The following is a 27,529-nucleotide window of genomic DNA, read 5'->3' as shown; positions in this document are numbered from 1 at the left end:
GCCACCGCGCAGGCACCATTTTTAAAGGGCTACAAGCCCTGACAGCTGATGTAAAATTTTAAAGGGAGCAGCACTATAATTTTCAATAAAAACATTAAATTGAACATAAAAGCGCTACTTCCACACCCCCCAAAGATCAAACAATCCATTTATTTCCCTCTTCCCCCCCGAAAAACCATTTTTGACAATGCCAACCTTTAAACCCCAAACTTTGCACTCTTTGCCCTTCAATCCCTTCCCACCATCCCCACAGCCAATAAAAACAGAGTAAAATACGGAGTTCCGAATGCGCACGAGGTATAAACTGCAGCTGTAAAATCGGTGTGGGACGGCCACCGCCAGCAGGTAAGTTCATTTACATATAATTTAGGTTGATTTGAATATGTAGATGAAGACCCCAGTGACAAGCGGCAGGGAGTCCACACTGAGGTCTGCTGCCGGTAATACGTGGCAAGCCCTTCTCGACGTTGGGGGTCGAGGCGGGCCTTTCCCTGCAGAATTTTACGTGCCCCCCACCACCCCCCCCCCACTCTGCCATGGCCCATGGTGTCGAGGGGCTCATAAAATTCAGCCCTACGTTTCCACTGGTGTTATTTCTTGCAATGAGAATGACACTTACACCATGTTCCATTACTTTAGTTAGAATGGATATGCAATATTTGATGGCAGGCAACAGAAGCTGGCAGCATATTTGCTTCAGAAAAACCATGGTTCAATTCCTTTTCAGAGGTAGTGTGCATGCTGATGAACTGTGCAATTACACATCACAGTTCTAACCTGCTAGGGCGCAGAATGGCATGCAGTGGCAATGCACTAGCATCACTTGCACTGCAGATAAACCCTCTTGTCTGCTCCAATCATGTAATTACTGTAATTAAGACTTCTTGTATTACAGTTTGGGGTTTCTAGGTTCACTGGATAATACTAGCTGACCAGAAGTACAAAGATGATGTAAATGTGAATACATCAAGATCCCCATCTTAGCTTTGCACATTGGGAATGTGCCGTGTAAAGTTTTTCCCTACAAATGCAATGGGGAGGAGAGAGAAGAAACAGAGCAGCACAGCAATCAGGCAGAGTGCAATGCTAAGCGATGCATGTCTGTCTCCCAACAGCCTTTTATAGTGTAGCATTGCAGGAAGTGGCCCACTGATATATGTGGAAGCAGCAAGTAAGAGGGGAAGAAAGAAGTCTTTTGAGACACTTCCAACACTATGTTGAAAACTTAAAGTCCTTCAATCTCTCAAAGTGTCACGCAGAAGATTTACAATCTCAAAATTCTATGTGGCCCAATAGCATCAACCTTACAGCTGAACAAATATAAAATTGCCTCAGTTGCATATTTTCGTGGCACCAAATCTGTGCATATTTAGACAGGAAGTCATAAAATAACAATGCTGTCAATGGTATTTGATTCAAGCCTCGGAATGAGATGTAGATGTAACCAGGTAACACATATTGACTGCCATTCTGGCTTGCTTTAAGTTTAGTTGGAAATATCAAATCTTATTCATGAACAATGACAGACACTGCCACACCCCTCCCCCACAAAAGAGAAAGCACCCCTAGTTATCACTCAGAGATAAAAAGAAAGGATATAATCCCACGCCTAGTTTCCACAAGGTCACACCACATGACAAGTCCTGGAGCTGATTGATGTCTTGATGCCATTGCAATATTTCAATCTGAAACCACACTCCCGAACCGCCCTCCCCCACTGCTACACTTGAACTGTCCCATACACAATGTATTACTATTCCAGGCACTGCGATTTATTGTCTAATCAACCACGGCATGTCAGATTTGTGAGATTCCACAACAAAGGGCATCAGAATATTCAATATATATTTAAATTAGCAATGAATAAACAAATCAGGACAGCAACCACCAATTGTTCTATGAGAATCAATGCAAAACTACAGCAACAAATAACTTGCGAAGAAATTTCCTTTTAACACATTCACTATACAAGCTGCCATTAGAATTATAGTTCCTGGCTCAGGTGAACCACATCGTATGATGATACTCCTGCTGTTCAGACTTCAGGCTGCATTTGGCAGGCTCACAACTGTACTCTATGCCTCTGTTAATAACAACAATTCTACTTCGATTCTAGCACTTTGTTCTCACTTTAGGCTGTCTGGCACAAGAACAAAATCCAGTTCGAAGTAATTGTTAAGAAAGGGAAATGACCCACAGGCTCCCATGGCCGCCCACAATCTAATGCATGATCTGTGTCAGCCGTGGCTCACCTGAGTCAGAAGTGAAACAGTTGGGATTTTACAACAATCCAGTAGCTTCATAGTCATTTTAACTGATACCAGTTTTTTACCGCCAGATGTTTTTAACAGTGTCAGTCACTTTGTTTCCTGTACCGCAGGACTGTTGATATAAAGTTGCTTTTCTTCACCCTCGCCTTCACTCCCTTATTCCTTCCCTGCCTTCATGTCGTTCTCTTTTCTTCTCTTCCTGCTTCGTCGCGCTCATTTCTTTTCACTTCCACTGTAATTTTACCTCTCTGTCCTGCTTGTTCATTCAACATTCCCCTCCCTCCCATTTCCTGCAATACTTGCATTACTTCAGGGGTAGATAATGGGAAGAGATCAATATGCCCCAGAGAAATCACAGGCAGATCAGGATGGTGCACATGAAGGAAAGAAACGCAAGGAACTGGACAGAGTCATCTCATCAGGCGTTGCTCCATGGAATTTATACTCTTTGCTGCCGGGTGTGGGAGACAGATGCTTGGAAGAGACGGCCAATGGTGGCTGCTGAGTTTCCTTACTAAAGAAAGCCACAATGGCTCTTGGGGAATGACAGCTCTGAGGGCAGAGTGGTTGCTTGCAAAGTGTACCCAGAGTCCAATTTGGTCAGAGGGCTGGAAAATGTTATCATGCTGCTTCTACAAGAAGGGGAAAGCCGGACAAGTTAATTGATACATTTGTGCTTTGTAATTTAAAAAAATATATATTTTGTTTTTACTGCTTTATGGTGAGATGGTTGAGAAGTGTCATGATGTCAGTAAAGGGAAAACATTAAATCACAGGCAATGATAGATTGAAAGCTCACAGGCTCTTTGATCACCTGGAACACAAGCAATTTATCAATATCAGACACTTTTTTTTGCAAATATTTGTGTCAGTATAGAGGTTTGCTAACTTTTTGTTGGACATATTCTTGGAGGTGTCCTCACATGATCTCCCATCTCCAACCACAGCCCCACACCCCACAACCCCGCTCAGGTAAATAGTTTAAAAAAAATCCTGCTCCAATATTTTTATAACTAATGGTAGCGTCAATACGAAATTGGCAAAGGAACAGAAAACACAGTTGTGGTGAATAGTTGTTTTTCAAACTGGAGGGAAGTATACAGTGGTGTCCCTCAAAGATTGGTATTAGCACATCTGCTCTTTTGGATCTTTATTAATCACCTGGACTTGGGTATACAGTGCATAATTTCAAAGTCTGCAGCTAACATAAAACTCACATGTAGTAAACAGTGAAAAAGACAGTAGCAGACTTCAGGAGGACAGGCAGGCTGGTGAAATGGACAGGCACATGGCAGATGAAGCTTAACGCAGAGACATGTAGTGACGCATTTTAGTGGGAAGAATGAGGGGAGGTAGAATAAACTAATCCAATTTTAAAGGTGCTGTTGGAAAACACTGTATGTACACAAATCTTTGATGTTGGCAGGACAAGATGAGAAGGCTGTTAAAAAGCATATGGGATCCTTGGCTTCATAAATCGAAGCAAAGAGTACACTGCGCTAAATAAACCTTTATAAACCAGTGGTTAAGCCCCAGGTGGAGTACTGTGTCCAATTCTGGGCACCAAACATTTAAGAAGGGTGTCAAAGCCTTAGAGAGAGTGCAGAGGAGATTTACTGGAATGGTATCAGGGACAAGGAGCTTTAGTTACATAGAGAGACTAGAGAAGTTGTGGTTGTTCTCCCCAGAGAAGGTTAAGGAGAGATTGCTAAAGGTGTACAAAATCATGTTGTGCTATTATAGAGTAAATAAGGAGAAACTATTTCCAGTAGCAGGAAAGTCTTCACTAGAGGACACAGATTTTAAATAATTGGCAGAAGAACCAGAGGGGAGATGAAGAGAATTCTTTTTTAAAAAGTGATCTGGAATGCACTGCACGAAAGGGCGGTGGAAGCAGATTCAATGATAAATTTTGAAAAGATATTGGTTAGACATATAAAGGCAAGAAAAATTCAAGGATAAGGGCAAAGAGCAGTGAAGTGAGACTAATTGGATTTTTTTTTATTCATTCATGGGACGTGGGCATCATCCCTAAATAGCTCTATCAAAGAGCCATCAAAGGCACAATGGGCTGATTAGTCTCCTTCTCTGCTGCATCATTCTATGAATATATAAATGAAAATTAAAAATATGCCAATTTGCCCCATTGATTTTTCCTCCAAGTTGCTCAGAGCAGTGTCCACGAGATTTACCTATAATTACTGGAGATGCCAGGGCAATCTGAGAGGATTGGCAGCCTAAGTGCAGAGAGACCATGGATCAGTATGCAAGTTTACTGACATGATAAAGCAATTCAATAACAATTTTCTGAAGTCAGTATAAGTTTTCTCCTTGCATTATTCCCTGTCTATAGGCTATGACAGTCTCCGATCCCTGCATTAATTACATCTGACTGAACAACCAGAATATATTCTGCTCTTTCCTTTTTGCTAAAAGTTACATCTGATGTTTATAGAGCTGGAAGAATGTTATGCTAATCCATAATAAACACTGTCGTTATCTTATTTTGCTGCTGGCAGTAGCTTTATTTTCAGATTTCTTTAATCCCCATTTGAAATGCAGGACAGAGGAGTCTCTTCTGGGACTGGCTCACACCATTCTGATAAATGGAATATGTGCCAGTGACTCAATGTTCCTCTTACAAGAGATGGGAAACTTGAGAGTTGCTGTGATGAAACAGTTCGAAGTACTTACAATGAATAACATGCAACCTCAGAAAGACTGCAAGCATATAAAGCTGGTATAGTGCTTTCTTCTCATTGATCACAACTTTCATCAAAGCAGACTGTGAGCCTATCTCATCGGTCGGATAATTAATGGCCCTCATAAGTAGTGCTACTAGCTACATGTTCCTTCATCTCCGCTAGTGCAAACTGGATAGTGACATCTTTAAGTTAACGATTAAAAACAGAACACCAGCTATTTGCCACTTTTTTCCTCTTCTGAAATTAAATTCTAGCAGCTCTGTGGATCCAGCAATAAAACATTTGTCATGCAGGCCCCCACCTGCCAAGAATGAGGCATACATTATTTCGCCACATGAACATTAAAACTTAAGGACTTAAAGGGCCTATCACAAGGAATTGCCAGGCCCCTCGCCGGAAAGACCTTTTTGGCATACTAGCTGACAATGTTGGAAAAAAAAAGGAATCAGTCCCTGCCTAGTCACATGACTAACTTTCTGTTGGCTTTTTGAATTTGAACTTGTCAGAGAGTTTTAAAACTCAGAAAGCTGTTTGCTCCTGGACTGAAAAGACCTCTCTCTCCTGTCTGCTCCCATCTCTTTCTCATGGAATTGAAGACCCATTGAAGACACATGAACCCCAAGAGAGAAAAATCTCCTAAGGTGACCAAGGTTTAAGAAGAATACTGGGCCTCAACAAAAAGCAAAACTACCTACAATAGGACTACAGTGAGCTCGAAGCACAGTAACAAGAAACTCTTCTGATATTGCCTCAAACCTCTACTTTATTTTTTTCTTCTGCTCTTTTCTGTCTCTATTTGCATGTGTGTATCGTGTATGCATGCCAGCGTGGTGCGCTGCATGTATCCGTAGGCGTTAACCGAATTAGAGTTTAAGTTTTAATAAATTTCACGTTTCTCCTTTAAACCTAAGAAGGCCTGTTTGTGCTCATTTCTTTGCCTTATAACTGGAAAGCGGTGAACAAGGATTCACCAAGGGGGAGCTCAAAACACAGTGTGTTTAAAAAAACAAAACCCTGTTACAATAAGACCAGGTGATGGCTGAAATAGACCCCTAGACACCTTTCTCACCTGGTCGTAACACACTGGATTAACAAAGTGGGAACAAGATGGGCTAACATCGTTAGTTCCGAAGAAGGGTCACTGACCCGAAACGTTAACTCTGCTTCTCTTTCCACAGATGCTGCCAGACCTGCTGAGTGGTTCCAGCATTTCTTGTTTTTATTTAACATCGTTAGTGGTGTGTGCCAACTAATGCCTATAGAAATGATCAGCAGGGATATCTAATTTCCAAATGTGTCTGATAAATGGTGGCCTCAGACTATTTTGTGCAAGTTTAAAGTCTTGACTCTGGATGGTGTTCCTTGAAAACCCTGTGAAGAAAGAAAGATGCTTTTCTGAAGGTTCCACTAATTAGACCTCATGGGTACAAGAGTTCAAGCCCAACAGATCAAAGTTATTATGGGCAGCAATAATTGCAGCAAAAACAAAACTAAAAATCTCAAAGGTTCCAATATCTTGAGTAATCACTGACTATGTGGTCTGGCTTCTGTAAAGACATGGTACTGGCTGGAGTTAGAGGATTTTTATCAGGAATTAATGCAGTTCACTGTTGGTGACCTTTGAATTTTTTGTAAGTTTTTAAAAATTTCATTCCAGGTATCAAAGTAACTTACTTATAGACGCAGAGGGCGAGGATTTTGCACATTCTGTGTAGCTCAAAAGATATCCTGGAAGGAATCAATGCGGCACAGTGGCGCAGTGGTTAGCACCGCAGCCTCACAGCTCCAGCGACCTGGGTTCAATTCTGGGTCCTGCCTGTGTGGAGTTTGCAAGTTCTCCCTGTGTCTGCGTGGGTTTCCTCCGGGTGCTCCGGTTTCCTCCCACATGCCAAAGACTTGCAGGTTGATAGGTAAATTGGCCATTAGCAATTGCCCCTAGTATAGGTAGGTGGTAGGGAAATATAGGGACAGGTGGGGATGTGGTAGGAATATGGAATTAGTGTAGGATTAGTATAAATGGGTGGTTGATGGTCGGCACAGACTCGGTGGGCTGAAGGGTCTGTTTCAGTGCTGTATCTCTAAACATACCTGAAACAATTTGTGTTGGGAAAGGGTGGCATGGAGGGACAGAAATATTACAAGAATTGAAACTGACCAGAGGGGATATTAAAGGGCCAAAAAGGGTGTCCTAAGAGAAGAAAGTGAGTAGAATGGCCTGGGTTCTCTGGAGTTTGTATGAATGGAAATGTATAAAACTCTTAGAGGGCCTAACAGGGTAGATGCTGAGAGGCTGTTTCCCTTGGCTGCAGAGTCTAGAACCAGGAGCCTCAGGATAAGGGGTCAGCTGAGGAGAAATTTCTTTACTCAGAGGATTGTGGATGCTCAGCTGTTGAGTATATTCAAGATTTTTGGACACTAAGGGAATCAACAGATAAGGGGACAGGGTGGGAAGTAGAGTTGAGGTAGCAGCCACAATCTTATTGAAATGGCATAGCAGGTTCAGGGAGCCATCTGACCTACTCCTGCTCCCATTTCTTATGTCCTTATCACTGGCTGGTAAACTCTTCAAGGGGATTTTTACCACTGACTCACAGAGTTCACTGACAGAAAGGTAGAAAACAGAAATGAAGAATCTAATTTCTTTACGTCTCCGCTAGTTATGTTCAAGCTTTACATTTATTTAATGACTGAGAAGTATGTTGCATATTGATTGCTATTGTTAAGTGACTTTTTAAAAGGGTTGTTGGCTAGGTTTTTTTTTTAAAGTTTAAGTTGGCAAGCAAGGCTAAATTTTTAAGTACATGCTGGCAATGGAGAACCTCACCCAATGCCAGTACACGGTGGAAAATTACCCGGAGGCAGTCGGGAGAAAAGTCAATCCCAGGAGAAGGATGCTGGAGTCAGCAAAGGACTTTATCCAATCCCATCCTTCCTAACCGTAGATTTATAGATATTTTGCAGATACATACGTTTGAATATTCAATAGCCTTCAAATAATATATTTTTGTTTAAATAACAATATAATAAAGGATAATCAGCATTGTGACACAGTGGACCCTTTGGTTATTTACAGCAGTCTCTGAATAAAGCCTTTAAATTGTCGTTTAGTTTCTCCCCGTGTACCCCCCACCCCCCAACAATTATTAATTTTGGAATCCTCAAAAAAGTTTTACAAAACACCAGCTAATACCAGTTAATACAAATACATGATGAATTCTGACACTTAAAAAATTCTCTCAGCAACACGATTTCATGCTCCAAATTTAATTTGCTTGTGCAATGAGCAGTACAGCGGCACAGTTGATAATTCTATTCTGAAGTCCACTTTTCATGCATGAAGATAAAAAGATAGTAAAAGACTAATCCATAACTGAGGCTTTATAAACTTGAAGTAGTATGATGCTATCTCCAAGTAGATAGGCCCTTCTTCAGTACTTCACAGGGCTGTCTTATCACCCAGTTGATATGTGCAAAATCACACTGTGATAAGACTGAGCCCATGCTGGTATGAATTTGCCAGTGTAAGTCACCTATTACAAAGATAAGTCCATATACACTAGGTAGAAAAAGTGATCCCTGAAGACCTGGCTTGAAAGAGCTCCTGCACCTCTGCAGACTTCAAGTCAGTATCCTCTACATATAGGTACAGGTTTCTGTATGAAAATCACCGTTACCTCTTCTCTCTACTTTGCATGTTTGTTGGCCGTCACTCTGGGCTCAAGCAACCCAACCTCTGTTTTCCTAGTTCATTCTGCCCCTAACACCTGTATTCCCCTCCTCTACCAGTCCTAGCTTTCACTCCCATCACCTCCCTTCCTTCAGTTAACTGCTATAGTCCTCTTTGCCTCTCATGCTACTTTCATCACTCCTTAGAATTTCACAGCATGCAGGAGGCCATTCATGCCATTGCACCAGTGCTGGGTTTCTGAAATACCTATTTACATAGTCCCACTTTCCTGGCCTTTTTCATGTACCGCTTATTTTTTTTTCTCTTTCAACAACTTATCCATTTCCATTTTAAAAACGATTTAATGGATTTTGCTACCACTGTTACTGGGACGACATTCCATGTCCGAGCAACCCTCTGAGTTTCTCCTAACTTCTCCCTTTGTTCTTTTGGTGATGATATTAAATTCATGCTCATCTACTCTACTGTCACCAGTCATAACCCCAGACTAAAGTAGCTCCTTGATGGGCCCAAGGCTTCTCTTCTCTTCTTCTATGTACCCTCCACCATACTCACTGTAGCACATGCCTCAGTGAGCCCAAGTAGCAACACCATCTGCTTCATTTCTTCTCTTCATCTGCACATGCTGCACACTCAAGGGTAAACCTCTCCTACCTTCTTCACGCTCCTTTCTCTCCACATTATCCACCCCTCCCACCAACCTCCTTTGGCAGGCCTTGCATTACTGGTCCACTACAGACTGCCCCACAAGCGGTCTGCTAATTTGCACATGAAGCTATTCCCATCCATAGCTTCAATCTGGTTGACTCTATTAGTATTCTGGACTTGATCTCAACCTGGCTGACCAATGATGGCTTTCACTTCATCAGGCCCACCTGCCCAGCTACACACCTGCCTCTCCAGCCCCCTTTTCTCTTTGAGCCCCTAATTCTTCACCAGACCTCCCACCTTCTTTTCAACATATTTATTGTCAACCACTCTCCAAAGCCCAGTGCTGAAATCGCCTTACTATTTTCATGAGAATGTCCTAGTCCTTGCCAATTTCAAATTTCCACTGTTGTTTATCCTTTAATTTCTCTATATGTCAATCCTTATTCAGCCTCATCCCATATTTCAATTCATGCACCATTCCTCAGCCACCCTTCACCATTATGAAAGCCTTTGTTCACCTTTGACTTTTCCATCATTGATAAGAGCATCACCAACCTCCTCGTTTCCCTTCTGTGTATATCACCTGATCATCTCCATTATCCTCCACTCCTGGATAAAAAAAAATTCCCCAGTTCTCTCTTCAGCACTCACTCAACTCATTTTCCACTGGCCTACAACCCATCAACCTACTCAGTAGTCAATTTCTAACTACTGACCTTTTCTTTAAAAAAAACATTATACATGCTACAATGTAATAAATAGATCACTCATCACAGCTGGTATACGGCCCTAGCATTCACTGCTGCCATCGGTACACTGATGGATTCCAAAATATATTTTACGTCTATAGTACCGATGAGTCACATTTATAGAAGTAATGATAAATTATTAACACAAAGAAGGCTGAGAGATGACCTGATATAGATCTTTAAAATTATGAAGAGGTTTGATAGGATATAGAGATAATGTTCCTTGAGGGGTAAAATGTGGGACAGTCTAAAACCAGGGGTCTTAATTATAAGGTAGTCATTAATAAATCCAATAAGGAGTTCAGGAGAAATACTTTTACCCAGAGAGTGGCAATAATGCACAACTCACTACCTGGAGTGGTTCAAGCGATTAGCATAGATAAGGTTAAGGGGGAGCTAAGGGGGAAAGAGATAGAAGGGTATGCAGATAGGATGAGATGAAGTAGAGTGGGAGGAGGCTCGTGTAAAGCATAAATACCAGTTACACTGAATAGATCAGTTACACTGAATGGCCTGTTTCTGTGCTGTAAAAAATTATGTAATTCTACTTAACTGTATTTAGGAGTCTGACTGAAGTAGCTCTAGCATGGCAGTGAGATGGCACCAATTCTGATAAGTAAATAAATTATGCAAATAAAATGCATCTGAACTACAGAGATATAGCTGGTGGTGTAAACAAATTATAGAAGTAGGCCCCTCGAGCCTGCTCCACTATTCAATTAGGTCATGGCTGATCTGTACTTTACCTCCAAATACCCTCAACACCCTTACCTAACAAAAATCTATCGATCTCAGCCTTGAAAGCTCTAATCTCCCAGCATTCACAGCCTTTTGGAGGAGACAATTCCAGGTTACTACCATCCCTTTACAGGAAAAAAGCATTTCCTGACTTCACTTGTGAATTGCCTGGTTCTAATTTTAGATTATGTCCCCTCTCTGTTGATTCCCCCATCGGGGGACATAATTTCTCTACATCTATCCTATCTAATTCCTTTTTCACTGCAAACATCTTGATCAGATCATCCCATAACCTTTTTATAAAGGGAATACAAGCCTAGCTTAAGCATGACATCCTCGCAATTTAACCCCAGTATTATTCTGGTGAATCTGCACTGCACCCCCTAACCCTTCCTGAGTTGCGGTGCCCAAAACTGAACGCAGAACTCCAGACAGGTCCTGGCCAAGGTTCTGTACAACTTTCTTCCTTTTGCATTCCAGATCCATGTACATGGCATCAGTCAGGAGTGCAAAGATCTGGATGTCTGCAGTAACTACAAATGAGATTAAGTGACAGGTCTTACCCTAATGTAATTATCCTGGTGGTGCTTGGCAAAGTACAGCATGTTGTCAAGGGCCAGCATTCCTGGTGGGGTCTCAGTAAAATCCATGGCCGGATTCACATGATTCTAGATGGAGGGAAGAAAAAAAAGAGTTTACAAACAGAACTCCAGCTCATAAGAATGCAGCTTTGCTAAGTCTTAACCAGTGGCAATCACACCAAAAAGTAAGTAGGTAAAACATGCTTATGAATACACAGGTTGGGTGGATCGCATTCTTATACAAATCATAGAACCATACAGCACAGCAGGAGGCCATTTGTCCCATCATGCCTGTGCGGTTCTTTGAAGGACCTATTTAATTTAGTCCCAACTCCCCTGCTCTTTCCCCATAGCCCTGCAAAATTTTCCCCTTCAAATATATATTCAATTCCCTTTTGAAAGTTACCATTAAATCTGGTTCTACCACCTTCTCAGGCAGTGCATTCCAAATCATCATAGCCCAATGTGTAAAAATTGTCTCCTTATTTCTCCCTTTCAAATCCTACTCTTTCAAATCTTTTGAAAGAATGCCTTTGTCCATCACTTATCCACAGATACTTAAGTTTGTAAGTTTATAAATAATACAAGGGGAAAAAAAAGATTAGAAGTTAGGAGGTTTCTAGTCCCATCCCTCCCGACCCCTTATCAGGGATTAATAGATCCGTGGAACAGGCTGCCAGTTTATGCGGTGAGGACTGATTAACTATGGGCTTAAGTGCTGGTCCGGAGATTGCATCATACAAGAGTTAGGCACCAATTAATGTTAGTCACAGTCAATGTGGTCTCCTAGACTAATTTCAGCTGTCCAGAGGGAGCAGAGAAGAATTCTCCAGATTCCTCCCTAATTGCCTTTAGGTTTTTGATCTGGATTTTCACCTCTCCCATGGCACCTATGGGGTAGGGAATCTTTTGAACTGATGCATAAGGCATCACCACTGTATGCGAAAGGTTCAATAGACCAGATGGTCTATTCCTGTCTGACCTTTTCATGCAATAATAGAAGTTATTCCTCCTTCTATGTGACATAGAAAAAAATAACGCACCAACACCCTGTATCACTGCGATTCCGCAATGAGTTTCTGATTCTTTTGGATTACTAACATGGGTAACTCTAAGAAAGGAGAGTCATAGGACCAAGACAGACAGACTTGCAATTATATAGTGCCTTCGACAACTTCAGAACATCCAAAGCATCTTACAGCAAATGGAAGCACTTTTGATACATAATTATTGTTGTAATGGAGGAACCACAGCAGCCAATTTGCATATAGCAAGGTCACACAACCAGCAATGTCATAATGATCAGATAATCTGTTTTAGTAATGTTGGTTGAGGGATAATTATTAGTCAGGGCAGCAGGAAGAACTTCACTGCTCTTCTTTAAAATAGTGTCACGGGATTTAATAGTTTACCGTCTCATCTAAAAGATGACACCTCTGACAGTGCCGTATTCCCTCAGTACTGCACTGGAGCACGAGACTAGATGTTGTGCCCAAATCTCTGAAGTGAATCTTGAGTCTTTGACCTTCTGGCTCAGAGATGAACTACATAGAGGCATAGCTGATCACCCAATAAATCAAATTCAAGCTAGGATCTTGGCCAGTGAACTTTTCATCTTTTGCTACATTACTCTATTTCAAGAGAATTATTTAGAAACATCACCATTATAAGGAAAGTCTGTGTCACAAGGGTATACACTTAAAATTGATATAAAAGAAACATCATATGAAGAGCAAGGCATCCAACAGCATCTGACAATTAAATCTTTTAATTTACTGTGTGATAGATTGCTGTAAAGTGTGAGCTGATATCTTTGCAGCAAGAGAACTAGGGCATCTTGAACCTGACTGAGCAGGGCAAGCAACTGTGTATCTCCTTAACCAAGCAGATTGAAGTATTGTGAAAATAACAGGTGAAGAAGGAAGCATAAATTAGAGTGGGTGAATTCCAGCACATAAACAGAAATAAAGAGAGAAAGATTGGATTAAGAAAAAAGAGAGACCAAAAGGAAAAGAAAAATTTTTTAAATGACATTTTTATAATCTCCAATAATTAAGAGCTGAAAAAATGAGACTCCACACTTGCAAGAGTTAATTTTCAGAGTCAGAAAGGTTGATTGATTGTAATTAAAAGCTTTTCACGTTGTGAAACAGATACTTGGACTGAAATGGACAAGACTCAATCTCTGTGTCAAATTTAGTTCATATCTACTGCGGAAATACAGCAACTTCATACCATTTAATGCATTTTAATGGCGCAGCAAACAGCGAGGTGCCATTTGTGAAGGAAACAAGGGAGCTGCACAACTTGGGCAGCAACTTTTGAATATCCATGTTTATCTGTGCATCTGCCCCTTGCCTAAAGTTGCTGTGCCATTTATGCATCATTAACCACAAGAGGCATTTGCCTCACTGTTATTTTGACAGCAAATTCTAGCTTATTGAGACTTGATCATATAAAAGAGACTGAAATTTAAAAGATTTAAACATCATAACAAAAACAAGCGTGTGTTTACATTTAGCAGAATTAGAAGTGACAAATATGTGAATTTGATCAATAGATCTCTGACTGTTTCTAAAAACTGGAAAGAGTTTCCACAACTGTCCCATTTATTTTAGGGCTTTCATTCCCTTCTGGTGTCATCATATTCGAGCTAAATTTCAAAAATGTGACTTGAGGCAATCTTCAACTCTTTTTATTAAAAAAATGAAATGTCAACAACAAAATTTGAAATGTCAAATGTGTACTTCAATGCCTTGTTCATTTCACTGGAAAAGGTCAAGCATGTAATATTAAATATTACCTCCAATTGGTTTAACACAACTGTATGCAGAGGTCAAAGTTTCTGGTTAAGGATTTTTAAAGATCAAGTCTCAGAATTTAAAGGGGCCTGAAGAAGACACGTAAAAAATCCAGGGGTTAATTTTCCAAGGCTGTGCTGCTGGCAGGGTCCCTTTCCCATCAGTGGTGCAAATCAAAAATTAGCCAATAACTTGGTCCTACTGTGGCTCAGTCATAGCACTCTCTGAGTCATGGGTTCAAGTCACACTCCAGATACTTGAACAAAAAGTCTAGGCTGGCTCTTCAGTCAGAGGTTCCGTCTTGCGGATGTGACATTAAACCGAGGCACCACCAACCCTCTCAAGTGGATGTAAAAGATCCCATGGCACAATTCAAAGAAGAACAGGGAAATTTCCCCCATCACCCACCAGCCCCCACCCAGGTGTACTGCCCAATATTTATCCCTCAACTAATATAATTGAAACAGATTATCTGGTCATTAGCTCATTGCTGTTGGAAGGACCTTGCTATGTGCAATTTGGCTAAAATGTTTCCCACATCAGAACTGTGGCTACACTTCAAAAGTACATTGTTGGATGTAAAGCTGTTGGGGACATTCTGAGATCATGAAACTGCTTAGGAATTCAAGATCAGGGTTGTATAGGACATCAAGGTTGGGTATTGTCATATTGAGTGATCAGGTGGCAAGGGCGATGGAATTGTGGGGAAGAGGGTTTGAGCTTCTGGTGAGAACTGAATAGCATGGCTTTGTCTTGCTGATTTGTAACTGAAAGAAGTTCTGGATCATCCCAACAGGCAGTCAGACAGTGCTGCAATAACCATGGAGACCAGGGTCGGTGGCAAAGAGGTAAGGCTGAGTATCATTGATATATGCTTATGGTAGCTAAGCAATGAGTAGTTGCTGGGAGCCAAAGATGAAACATTGGAGGTGACCATACTGAGTAAGAGGAAGTCGTTGCAGGAGATATGCTCAGCATGAATTGACAGGTAGGAACAGAACTAGGAAAGGGTGGTCCCATGAAGGTGGATTACACAGGATGAGAACGAACTGGCCTACTGCACTGAAAGCTGCAGAGGTCATAAGGTATAAGGGGGCGTGAAGGGTGGCTACCGCCCGCCTCAAACCGGGCAGCCCCCGGTCAGTAAGGTTCTGTCCCGCCACAGTCCACCTGCTTCAATGGGTGCTTGGAGCTCAGGGTCATTGCCCGAAAAGTGGACTGTAACACCGCACCAAACAGCACGATCAAAAAAGGAAAGAAGGTACCAGCCCTTCGTTTTGCAAGCTGGAACGTCAGAACTATGTGTCCTGGCCTGTCGGAAGACCTTACACAAATCAACGATTCTCGGAAGACCGCCATCATCAATAACAAGCTCAGTAGACTCAATGTGGACATTGCAGCACTTCAGGAGACACGCCTCCCTGCGAGCGGATCTCTAAGAGAGCAAGACTACACCTTCTTCTGGCAGGGTAGGGATCCTGAAGAACCAAGACAGCATGGAGTGGGCTTCGCCATCAGAAACTCTTTGCTCAGCATGATAGAGCCACCCTCAAATGGCTCGGAACGCATACTGTCCATCCGACTGTTCACCACCTCTGGTCTAGTACACCTACTCAGCATCTATGCTCCAAAACTCTGCTCCCCACCTGAAGCGAAAGACCGGTTCTTTGAGGAACTCCATAACATCATTAGTAGCATCCCCAACACCGAACAACCTATTTCTGCTGGGGGACTTTAATGTCAGGGTTGGGGCCGACCATGACTCATGGCCCTTCTGCCTTGGGCGCTTTGGCATTGGAAGGATGAATGAGAATGGACAGAGACTGCTTGAGTTGTGTACCTATCATAACCTCTGCATTAGCAACTAGTTCTTTCACACTAAACCCTGTCACCAGGTTTCTTGGAGGCACTCAAGATCACGTCGTTGGCACCAGCTGGACCTCATCGTCACAAGGCGAGCCTCTTTAAACAGCGTTCAAATCACACGCAGTTTCCACAGTGCGGACTGCGACACCGACCACTCCCTGGTGTGCAGCAAGGTTAGCCTCAAACCAAAGAAGGTGCATCACTCCAAGCAGAAGGGCCGCCCGCGCATCAACACTAGCAGAATTTCTCATCCACAGCTGTTACGTAAGTTTCTAAATTCACTTGAAAAAGCCCTTCAAACTACTTCTACAGGGGATGCAGAGACCAAGTGGGCCCACATCAGAGGCGCCATCCATGACTCAGCAATGACCACCTATGGCAATCGTGTGAAGCGGAATGCAGACTGGTTTCAATCACACATTGAAGATCTGAAACCTGTCATAGCCGCTAAGCGCATCGCACTGCTGAACTACAAGAAAGCCCCCAGCGAGTTAACATCCGTAGCACTTAAATCTGCCAGAAGCGCGGCACAAAGAACAGCCAGGCGCAGCGCAAATGACTACTGGCAGTCATGCAGTCATATTCAGCTGGCCTCTGACACAGTAAATATCAGAGGAAAGTATGATGGCATTAAGAGAGCTTTTGGGCCAACCATCAAGAAAATTGCCCCCCTCAAATCTAAATCAAGGGACACAATCACTGACCAACGCAAGCAAATGGACCGCTGGGTGGAACACTACCTAGAACTGTACTCTAGGGAGAATGTTGTCACTTAGACCGCCCTCAATGCAGCCCTGTCTCTGCCAGTCATGGATGAGCTGGACGTACAGCCAACAAAATCGGAACTCAGTGATGCCATTGATTCTCTAGCCAGCGGAAAAGCCCCTGGGAAGGACGGCATTACCCCTGAAATCATCAAGAGTGCCAAGCCTGCTATACTTTCAGCACTGCACAAACTGTTTTGCCTGTGCTGGGTCGAGGGTGCAGTACCACAGGACATGCGCAATGCCAATATCATCACCCTCTATAAGAACAAGGGTGACCGCGGTGACTGCAACAACTACCGTGGAATCTCCCTGCTTAGCATAGTGGGGAAAGTCTTCGCTCGTGTCGCCTTAAACAGGCTCCAGAAGCTGGCCGAGCGTGTCTACCCTGAGGCACAGTGTGGCTTCCGAGCAAAGAGATCCACCACTGACATGCTGTTCTCCCTTCGCCAGGTACAGGAGAAATGCCGTGAACAACAGATGCCCCTCCATGTTGCTTTCATTGATCTCACCAAAGCCTTTGACCTCGTCAGCAGACGTGGTCTCTTCAGACTACTAGAAAAGATTGGATGCCCACCAAAGCTATTAAGTATCATCACCTCATTCCATGATACTATGAAAGGCACAATTCAGCAGAGCGGCGCCTCATCAGACCCCTTTCCTGTACTGAGTGGCGTGAAAGAGGGCTGTGTTCTCGCACCTACACTATTTGGGATCTTCTTCTCCCTGCTGCTCTCACATGCTTTCAAGTCTTCAGAAGAAGGAATTTTCCTCCACACAAGATCAGGTGGCAGGTTGTTCAACCTTGCCCGTCTAAAAGCGAAGACCAAAGTACGGAAAGTCCTCATCAGGGAACTCCTCTTTGCTGATGATGCTGCATTAACATCTCATACTGAAGAGTGATTGCAGAGACTCATCAGCTGCCTGCAATGAATTTGGCCTAACCATCAGCCTCAAGAAAACAAACATCATGGGACAGGATGTCAGAAATGCTCCATCCATCAATATCGGCGACCACACTCAGGAAGTGGTTCAAGAGTTCGCCTACCTAAGCTCAACTATCACCAGTAACCTGTCTCTCGATGCAGAATTGAACAAGCGCATGGGAAAGGCTTCCACTGCTATGTCCAGACTGGCCAAGAGAGTGTAGGAAAATGGTGCACTGACACAGAACACAAAAGTCCGAGTGTATCAAGCCTGTGTCCTCAGTACCTTGCTCTACGGCAGCGAGGCCTGGACAACGTACGTCAGCCAAGAGCGACGTCTCAATTCATTCCATCTTCGCTGCCTCCGGAGAATCCTTGGCATCAGGTGGCAGGACAGTATCTCCAACACAGAAGTCCTCGAGGCGGCCAACATCCCCAGCATATACACCCTACTAAGCCAGCGGCGCCTGAGATAGCTTGGCCATGTGAGCCGCATGGAAGATGGCAGGATCCCCAAGGACACACTGTACAGCGAGCTTGTCACTGGTGCCAGACCCACCGGCCATCCATGTCTCCGCTTTAAAGACGTCTGCAAACGCAACATGAAGTCCTGTGACATTGATCACAAGTCGTGGGAGTCAGTTGCCAGTGATTGCCAGAGCTGGCGGGCAGCCATAAAGGTAGAGCTAAAATGTGGCAAGTCGAAGAGACTTAGCAGTTGGCAGGAAAAAAGACAGAAGCGCAAGGAGAGAGCCAACTGTGTAACAGCCCCGACAACGAATTTTATCTGCAGCACCTGTGGAAGAGTCTGTCACTCTAGAATTGGCCTTTACAGCCACTCCAGGCGCTGCTTCACAAACCACTGACCACCTCCAGGCGCTTACCCATTGTCTGTCGAGACAAGGAGGCCAAAGAAGAAGATGGGTGGAGATATTGTGTCCCATTCATAGTCACATAAAACTAGGATTTAGCATCATGGCAGAGAAGTTAGGCACAAGAGTGAAATAGCACTGGATCAGAGGGCAAACTAGTGCAAATCTATGCTGAGAAGCCCAAGAATACTCTGTGGGCAGCTGTCAGTGAGGTGAACAGCGAGTGCCATTCCTTCACCACAGACAGCAAAATCCGGGCAATCTTTTGGAACATTTACAATGCTGTATTCAGTTTCAACCCCATATGCAAATAGTTTTTGCCTCTCTTCTGACTTTTCTCTTACTATAGCGGTATTGAATGAATTTTTAACTGTTTTGTTCATCTTTTTCCATGAATCGCTTTACCCTGCTCATGATTGCAGTACAGTGACCTTGGTGAGAGTCAGCATGAGAAAAAGATTTCATTTCGTTGCAATACCCTTCATGTTAGAACACTCAGAATGGTCCAACTTCTGTTCTTAATATCCCTACCCTGCCATGACTCAATGCCCAGGTTCACATATCATGAATGGGCCACTAGGGTGAGACACTGTAGTGGTCCCTGCATCTATGAAACTGCACTGCAGCAAGAGTCCTCACCTTCAGGAGGATAGAAAGATGGGAAAAGAACAAAAAAGACAAATAAAATTTCCCCTTTCCTACCACCAGACATTATGTCCAATGTAATTTTATAGGTGCTTTTAGTTGATCTCACATTTGAACAGGCAGAGGTTAAAACAAAACAAACACAGAGCTGATCGAAGAAACAAAAGCAACTGAGAAATGTAGGTCATCCACTGAACAAGCTTTGTGTGAAAAGAAACAGACAGCTACACACAGCACGACACAGAGAACTGTTAGTTTCTCTCTACAAGTGAGACACTGAAAAAAATGCCTTTAGGCTACAGCCATTATGCCAATTCTGGATACTCATCAGTCTCCAGGAGCTTTGGCCCAGCATAAAAATAATCTTCTCAGAACCCCATATATGTCACAAAAGCAGCTGGACATTAATGCGTTACCAATGGGTTCGTCTTTGATTTGCATCCATGATCAAAATGTGCCTGTGGAAAACTGAAAGGGCCATTCAATCGCGAAATTTAAATTAATAGTAATTTGCTGATATGGATTATTAAAAATATGTATACAAAGCAGTTAAAACAATCAACATAGTGAATACTGAGACACAATTAAGAAAAATTAAAACAGCCAGTACAGAAAACAATTGCACGCAGCCACAAAAGGACATATAGAAATATATGCAGAATGGAAAAAAAATGTACCTTACAATTATAAATAAATAGGACTAATTTATTTATGGACATGAATCTGAATTAATATGGTATTCTTAGCTTTAGTGATAATTGCCTAGAATCCAAAGTTTCACAGGGCCACATAGTTGGAATCTTATTACTCCAGGAAAATTTTATTTTAAAATTTCAATTTAAATTGCATTATTATTAACTGTCACCATGACATGGATCAGCAATCTCATTCAGCCAAAACTGGACTGCCAGTGTTACAGATGGGATGAATCAACCTGGCATAGCTCTTGAACAAAAGCAAAATTCTGTGGATCCTGGAAATCTGAAATAAAAACATAAAATGTTGGAAGTACTCAGCAGTTCTGGCAGCATCTACAGAGAGAGAAACAGACTTAACATTTCAGGTCGATGACCAGTCGTCAGAACCGGAAAAATGTTAGAGATGTAGCATGGCAAGAGTTAATGCAAATTAAATTAAATATTCCAACTATGTACCTCATTACTTGGTTAAAACCTGTTACATCTCCAAATTTTTCCAGTTCTAATGAAAGGTCATTGACCTGAAATATCAACTCTGTTTATTTCCCTCCAGATGCTGCCTGACGTGGGAGGAGAACAAAAATGAATAATTTAATGAATTAACTGGCTTTAGCGATGTGGCCAATTCCCCTTTAAATACTGGGAACTTTTCCAATTTGCAGAATCTTGATTCTAGATTCAGTAAGAAGAGAATGCTGAACAGAGCAATTCGAGATGGAGGAGAAACAACTCTCAAAAACTCCAGCCTCTTAAAACAACCCAGTAGTTTCCACCTTTGGAGTGTTTTCTCAGTAGGTGAACATACTTACAATAAAGCCCAACTTTTTATAATCTCTGGTGTACATGGACTTTCGCTTCTCAATACTGCCGCTGTTGCTGGGTTCCAATTCAGAATCAAACGCAATCCTGCGCAACTCAAATATGATATCCCTTTGGGACTGTAAAAGGAAGCAAGATGCAGACCATTAATGAAAAAGAACCGAATGAGTGTAATGGGGTCAAGATTACCTGCGCAATCAGTCGAAGAATATTTCTCTGCAACATAACTCTGCGGGTTTACCTATTACCTTCAGTACCTTTCTCTGAGTGCTGCAAAATTGACTGTCATTATGCTACAGAAAGTCAACAAATCTAAAAAAAAACAAAAGCTGGTTTCCATCAACCATGCATCAACATTACCAAGATCTAGTACCAACCTAACTCCCTGGGCTGCATTTTACATTACCGCCAACGTGAACAATGGCGGTCCGCCCGTATGGACCACACGTCACAGAGCCGCCATGATATTCAGCGCGGCGATCCGGGCAATGGCGTCAGAGGCCTTTGCACAGGCGCTGATGCCATTTTTAAAGAGCTTCGAGCACTACATTTCAATTTCAATATTTAAAGATATAGTGATTTAAAATTGATTTGAAACAAATTAAATAAATGTTTCTAGCCCCTCTCCCAACCCCCCAATAACCACAGAATTCATTCCTTGCCCTCTCCCCCCCAAAAATACTTACCTTATGCACCTGACCTTTCCCGTTCTCCCCACCCCCCCCCCCCCAACTCCTAGTTCACAATCTGTGCACTGTACCTCTTCCCACCATCCCCTACACCAATCATATGAGTCTGACACCACTCCACCCTCTCCCGCATAGAAAAACCTACCTGCTCTACCCTCCCCACCAGTGTTCCACCTCGGATCTCCGGACGGGGATCCAAAGGCACTGGAGTACCAGCCACAGGACCAGTATCGCAGCAGGATGGAAGGCGAGGTGAGCAGGTAATTAATTCCTTCATTTAAATTTATTTAAATATGTAAATTTGACTTTCGTCACCGAGCGACGGGGCAGCCGCCACGAGGCCTCACTACCGCCAGCAATATCGGGCCGGGCCTTCCCGGCATCGAAGCCTGTGGCAGCCCTCTGCCAGAGATATTTTCTGCAATGCCCATAGCCTTTGCAGTATTCAGTGCCTTCAATCGTTTCTTGATATGTTTAGAGATACAGCACTGAAACAGGCCCTTCGGACCACCGAATCTGTGCTGACCATCAACCACCCATTTATACTAATCCTACACTAATTCCATATTCCTACCACATCCCCACCTGTCCCTATATTTCCCTACCACCTACCTATACTAGGGGCAATTTATAATGGCCAATTTACCTATCAACCTGCAAGTCTTTGGCATGTGGGAGGAAACCGGAGCACCCGGAGGAAACCCACGCAAACACAGGGAGAACTTGCAAACTCCACACAGGCAGTACCCAGAATTGAACCCGGGTCGCTGGAGCTGTGAGGCTGCGGTGCTAACCACTGCGCCACTGTGCCGCCCATATCACGCGGAGTGAATCGAACTGGCTAAAGTCTGGCATCTGTGATGCTGGGGACTTCAGGAGGAGCCCGAGATGGATCATCAACTCGGCACTTCTGGCTGAAGATTGTTGCAAATGCTTCAGCCTTATCTTTCACACTGATGTGCTGGGTTCCCCCATCATTGAGGATGGGGATATTTGTGGAGCCACCTCCTCCAATTAGTTGTTTAATTTTCCACCACCATTCACGGCTGGATGTGGCAGGACTGCAGAGCTTAGATCTGATCCATTGGTTATGGGATCGCTTAGCGCTGTCTATCGCATGCTGCTTACACTGTTTGGCACGCAAGTTGTCCTGTATTGTATCTTCACCAGGCTGACACCTCATTTTGAGGTATGCCTGGTGTTGCTCCTGGCATGCCCTCCTGCACTCTTCATTGAACCAGGGTTGGTCTCCTGGCTTGATGGTAATGGTAGAGTGGGGGATATGCCAGGTCATGAGGTTACAGATTGTGGTTGAGTACAATTCTGCTGCTGCTGATGGCCCACAGTGCCTCATGGATGTCCAGTTTTGTATTGCTAGATCTGTTCGAATCAATCCCATTTAGCACGGTGGTAGTGCCACACAACACGATGGAGGGTGTCCTAAACGTGAAGGCGGGACTTCATCTCCACAAGGACTGCGCAGGGATCACTCTTACCAATACTGTCATGGACAGATGCATCTGCAGCAGGCAAATTAGTGAGGATGAGGTCAAGTATGTTTTTCCCTCGTGTTGGTTCCCTCACTACCTGCCGCATACTGAGTCTAGCAGCTATGTTCTTTAGGACTCAGCCAGCTCGGTCAGTAGTTGTGCTACCGAGCCACTCTTGGTGATGGACATTGAAGTCCCCCACCCAGAGTACATTCTGTGCCCTTGCCACTCTCAGTGCTTCCTCCAAGTGGTGTTCAACATGGAGGAGTATTGACTCATCAGCTGAGGGAGAGCAGTAGGTGGTAATCAGCAGGAGATTTCCTTGCCTATGTTTGGCCTGATGCCATAAGACTTCTTGGGGTCTGGAGTCGACGTTGAGGACTCCAAGGACAACTCCCTCCCGATTGTATACCACTGTGCCGCCACCTCTGCGGGTTTGTCCTGCCGGTGGGACAGGACATACCCAGGGATGGTGATGGCAGTGTCTGGGACATTGTCTGTAAGGTATGATTCTGTGAGTATGACTATGTCAGGCTGTTGCTTGACTAGTCTGTGGGACAGCTCTCCTAACTTTGGCACAAGCCCCCAGATGTTAGTAAGGAGGACTTTGCAGGGTCGACAGGGCTGGTTTGCCGTTGTCGTTTCCGGTGCCTAGGTCAATGCCGGGTGGTTCGTCCGGTTTCATTCTTTTTTTATTGACTTCGTAGCAGTTAGATACAACTGAGTAGCTTGCTCGGCCATTTCAGAAGGTATGTAAGAGTTAACCACATTATTGTGGGTCTGGAGTCACGTGTAGGCCAGACCAGGTATGGACAGCAGATTTCCTTCCCTGAAGGACATTAGTGAACCAGATTGTTTTTTACAACAATCGACAATGGTTTCATGACCATCATTAGACTAGCTTTTTAATTCCAGATTTTTATTAATTGAGTTCAAATTCCACCTTTTGCTGTGATTAGATTCAAATCCATGTCCCCAGAGCAATACCCTGGGTCTCTGTGTTACCAGTCCAGTGACAATACCACTACGCCACTGCCTCCCTGAACGCTACAAAAACCAGCAGGTTCAGCAAACCTACTGAAATGAACTAAAATGGCAAGTATGCATTACAAGTAATAATCAATAGGAGGAGGGTATTACAGGAGACTGCTATTCAGCATACAATACTCACAAAACCCATTCCAGTCGTCCTCATCATTATCTGAGCACTCAATCCAATTATAGCTTTGTCATCACTCCCTACTGTGTGGAATTTGAAGGGGGATCTCAGAGCCAACAACAACATAAGGCTTTCAGAACTGGCCAAACACGTGCTCAGTCCAAGCCAAAAAAATTTTACAGCTAATTATTCACAAAGACAAACACAGATGAGAGAGGCCTTTGGGTCATCAGACTCATTCTTTGATAGAAAACTACAGTTTCTTCATCATAGCATCTAACTTCCTCTTGCATAATTCCAGCTTTTTCACAAGATCATTCCGGTTATTCATTACTTTTTGCATGAAGAAGTACTGCCTGGCGTCAATTCTGAGGTTTTTCTAGTCTGCACTCATATCTCTTTGTCCTGCAGTCAGGTTTCAATTTGGACCAATGCTTTGCAATCTTATTTAGTATCCATGATATAGAAGATCCCCTCTTACGCACCTCCTTTCAAGACTGTAGAGCCTAGGTTTTCCCAAACTTTCCTCATAACTCTGTCCTCTGACACCAGGAATAAGTTTTTCCTTCATTCTCCTCAAACAATTAAGGTATTCAGATACTTCTTTGCTGCTTCTGAACTCATGTTGGTCTCCTAATTCAAACTTCCCAGCAAGATAGCCAAGGCATGCAGCAGCATAGCAAGGGATTGCTCCCACATTCCTAGGTCAAACCAAGCTCACTTATTCAGTGAACACTCCACCATTCCAAGTCTTTATTCAGACTGACAGACTGAGGCGTAGTGTGAAAAATTTCATCCACTTGCCACGCTAGTCTCGATTATGACAGAGCTTCAAAAAAAATCTTGGCTATCTTCTTTACTGGAGAATTGGCATATATATTTTGTGCTTATGAAATTGAGAGCTAGGAAGTGAAACAATTCATTCTTCCTCTCCCCATAGCATAGATGGCTTTAAGGGAAAGTTTAATAAGTACACGAGGCAGAAAAGACGAGAACAATACACTCATACAGTTAGATGAAGTAGGGTGGGAGGCGGCTTGTGCACAGCATAAACATCAGCATAGAGCAGCTGGGCAGGATGACCTGTTTCTGTGCTGTAAATTCTATGTAATTCATACAGCAATAAGCATACCCAAGCCATGTACAACATGGGTTATCCTTTATTCAATATAGTTTTCACTACACAGCCCAAATAACTGAGATCCCACCTGACTATACCCCCAATTCACACCTCATTTTGCAACACTATTTATTTCTGTGTGCAAAATTGCCCAATAATATCACTAAAAGTTAATGGCTTTATGTCCGGTGCCACGAGGGGTACAAGTAATGCAGTAGTTATGTTACTGCAATTAGTAGTGCAGAGGCCTGGACTAATAATCCAGAGAAATGCAAATTCAAATCTAGGACAGCGTAAATTCAGTTAAAAATAAAATCTGGAAATAAGTAAAACCTGGTATCAGTAGAAGTGAAGCTGTTGGATTGTTGTAAAATGTCAACTGGCTCACAAACAACTAGGGAAGAAAACCTGCTGTCCTTACCCGGTCTAGTCTAAATACAACTCCAGGTCCACACCAACACGGTAGACTCTTAACTGTGCTCTAAAGTAGCCTAGCAAGCTACTCAGTGGTTCAAGGCAGCAGCCCACAGAGACATGGTTGAGGGAGGGGCAGGACTGGCAGCTCAATATTTATTTATTTAGAGATACAGCACTGAAACAGGCCCTTTGGCCGACCGAGTCTGTGCACGACCATCAACCACCCATTTATACTAAGCCTACATTAATCCCATATTCCCTACCACATCCTCACCTTCCCTATATTCCCCTACCACCTACCTATACTAGGGGTAATTTATAATGGTCAATTTACCTATCAACCTGCAAGTCTTTGGCTGTGGGAGGAAACCGGAGCACCCGGCGAAAACCCATGCAGACACAGGGAGAACTTGCAAACTCCACACAGGCAGTACCCAGAATTGAACCCGGGTCGCTGGAGCTGTGAGGCTGCGGTGCTAACCACTGCGCCACTGTGCCGCCCATCACCACCACCTTCTCAAGACAACTAGAAATGGGGAATAAATATAGGCCAGCAATGCATCCATCCCAAGAATAAGCAATTTTAACAATCCCTGTATTTGAAGGCTGCAGGAACTAATTGAATTCCAAACCATTTGCTGCAGTCAGTGGAACAAGACTATGAGCAGCAAATAGCCACTGGGGCAATGAGGAGGCTTCCAAACACAGCTCTGGCTGGCACTGAGTGAAACAATGCTGGGGTATAACCATCTTGCAGATCTATCGTATTAATGTAAACGCAGAGAAAAAAAATACTCACTTGATCCTGTGGATCCATTTTAGTCATCATCCGGTCTTCCAGAAGATTAAAAGTTAATACTTGGAGGACATACAGCTGATGAGCCATTTCAGTCTGAATTGTTCGGTTTCCGCGAATAACATGCTGTTAGAGAAAGAATTTCCATTAATAAAAAATCAGCAGTCCATTCATAATCCATCCTTGTCTACACTACCACGAATGAGCAATGCATGTGGGCAAGAAAAAGCACCTCAGCCAACATACGGCAAGATTTGTGTATATACTGAAATAAAAACAAGAAATGCTGGAAATACTCAGCAGGTCTGGCAGCATCTGTGTAGAGAGAAGCAGAGTTAATGTTTCAGGTCAGTGACCCTTCTTCGGAACTGTTCCGAAGAAGGGTCACTGACCTGAAACATTAACTCTGCTTCTCTCTACACAGATGCTGCCAGACCTGCTGAGTACTTCCAGCATTTCTTGTTTTTATTTCAGATTTCCAGCATCCGCAGTATTTTGCTTTTATTTTTGTGTATATACTGTGCTTGTAGTTCTGTTTTCTTAAAATACTCATTTGTTTTTCAGTGCACGTCTTCCCTTTTCACCTGGATGTACTGATTCACTGCCTAAGGTTCAGTAGGCTCCATCAGCCCTCTGGTATTTCAATCAAGTGGGTGTCCTTCACGTGCAAGTCTAGACAGTGAGTATTGCCAGGCTGTTCAAATGAAGGGAACATCACAACCTAGCCCAACCTTGACACACAAGAGCTTTCCAGCAGAGGTCACTGAATAGTGACTAGGAACAGAAACCCTGGGTGATTTTTCCCTACCCTAGTCCCAGAGCACTGAAGCCAACTACTTTTTTTTAATTCATTCATGGGATGTGGGCATCGCTGGCTAGTACAGAATTTATTGCCCATCCCTAATTGCCCTTGAGAAGGGCCCTTGCTGCTCTGGCTAAATCGTCACAGACCAAATCAAATCTGGTACCTTCCTGATAATAATACTTCATTGATAGAGTCATAGAGAGAGATACAGCACTGAAACAGGCCCTTTGGCCGACCGAGTCTGTGCCGACCATCAACCACCCATTTATACTAATCCTAC

The 27,529-nt window shown here is 43.2% G+C and overlaps 1 protein-coding gene across 6 annotated transcripts in view; it reads right to left on the bottom strand.

Moving 5' to 3' along the window:
• Positions 1-27,529, bottom strand: part of elmo1 (engulfment and cell motility 1 (ced-12 homolog, C. elegans)) — a 321,507-nt gene that overhangs the window by 123,954 nt on the left and 170,024 nt on the right. For all 6 annotated transcript variants that reach the window (XM_068056594.1, XM_068056610.1, XM_068056619.1 and 3 more), the window contains 3 exons: positions 26,448-26,570; positions 20,764-20,892; positions 11,365-11,469 (listed from right to left, as the gene is read on the bottom strand). In XM_068056594.1, the coding sequence (XP_067912695.1) occupies positions 11,365-11,469; positions 20,764-20,892; positions 26,448-26,570 (357 nt within the window). The remainder of the gene's footprint in view (positions 1-11,364; positions 11,470-20,763; positions 20,893-26,447; positions 26,571-27,529) is intronic.

Source organism: Heterodontus francisci, chromosome 2 (assembly GCF_036365525.1).
Source record: "Heterodontus francisci isolate sHetFra1 chromosome 2, sHetFra1.hap1, whole genome shotgun sequence".
NCBI classification, from domain to species: domain Eukaryota; kingdom Metazoa; phylum Chordata; class Chondrichthyes; order Heterodontiformes; family Heterodontidae; genus Heterodontus; species Heterodontus francisci.
The sequence above is the reverse complement of the archived record's forward strand: the minus strand, read 5'-3'. Positions and strand labels throughout refer to the sequence as shown.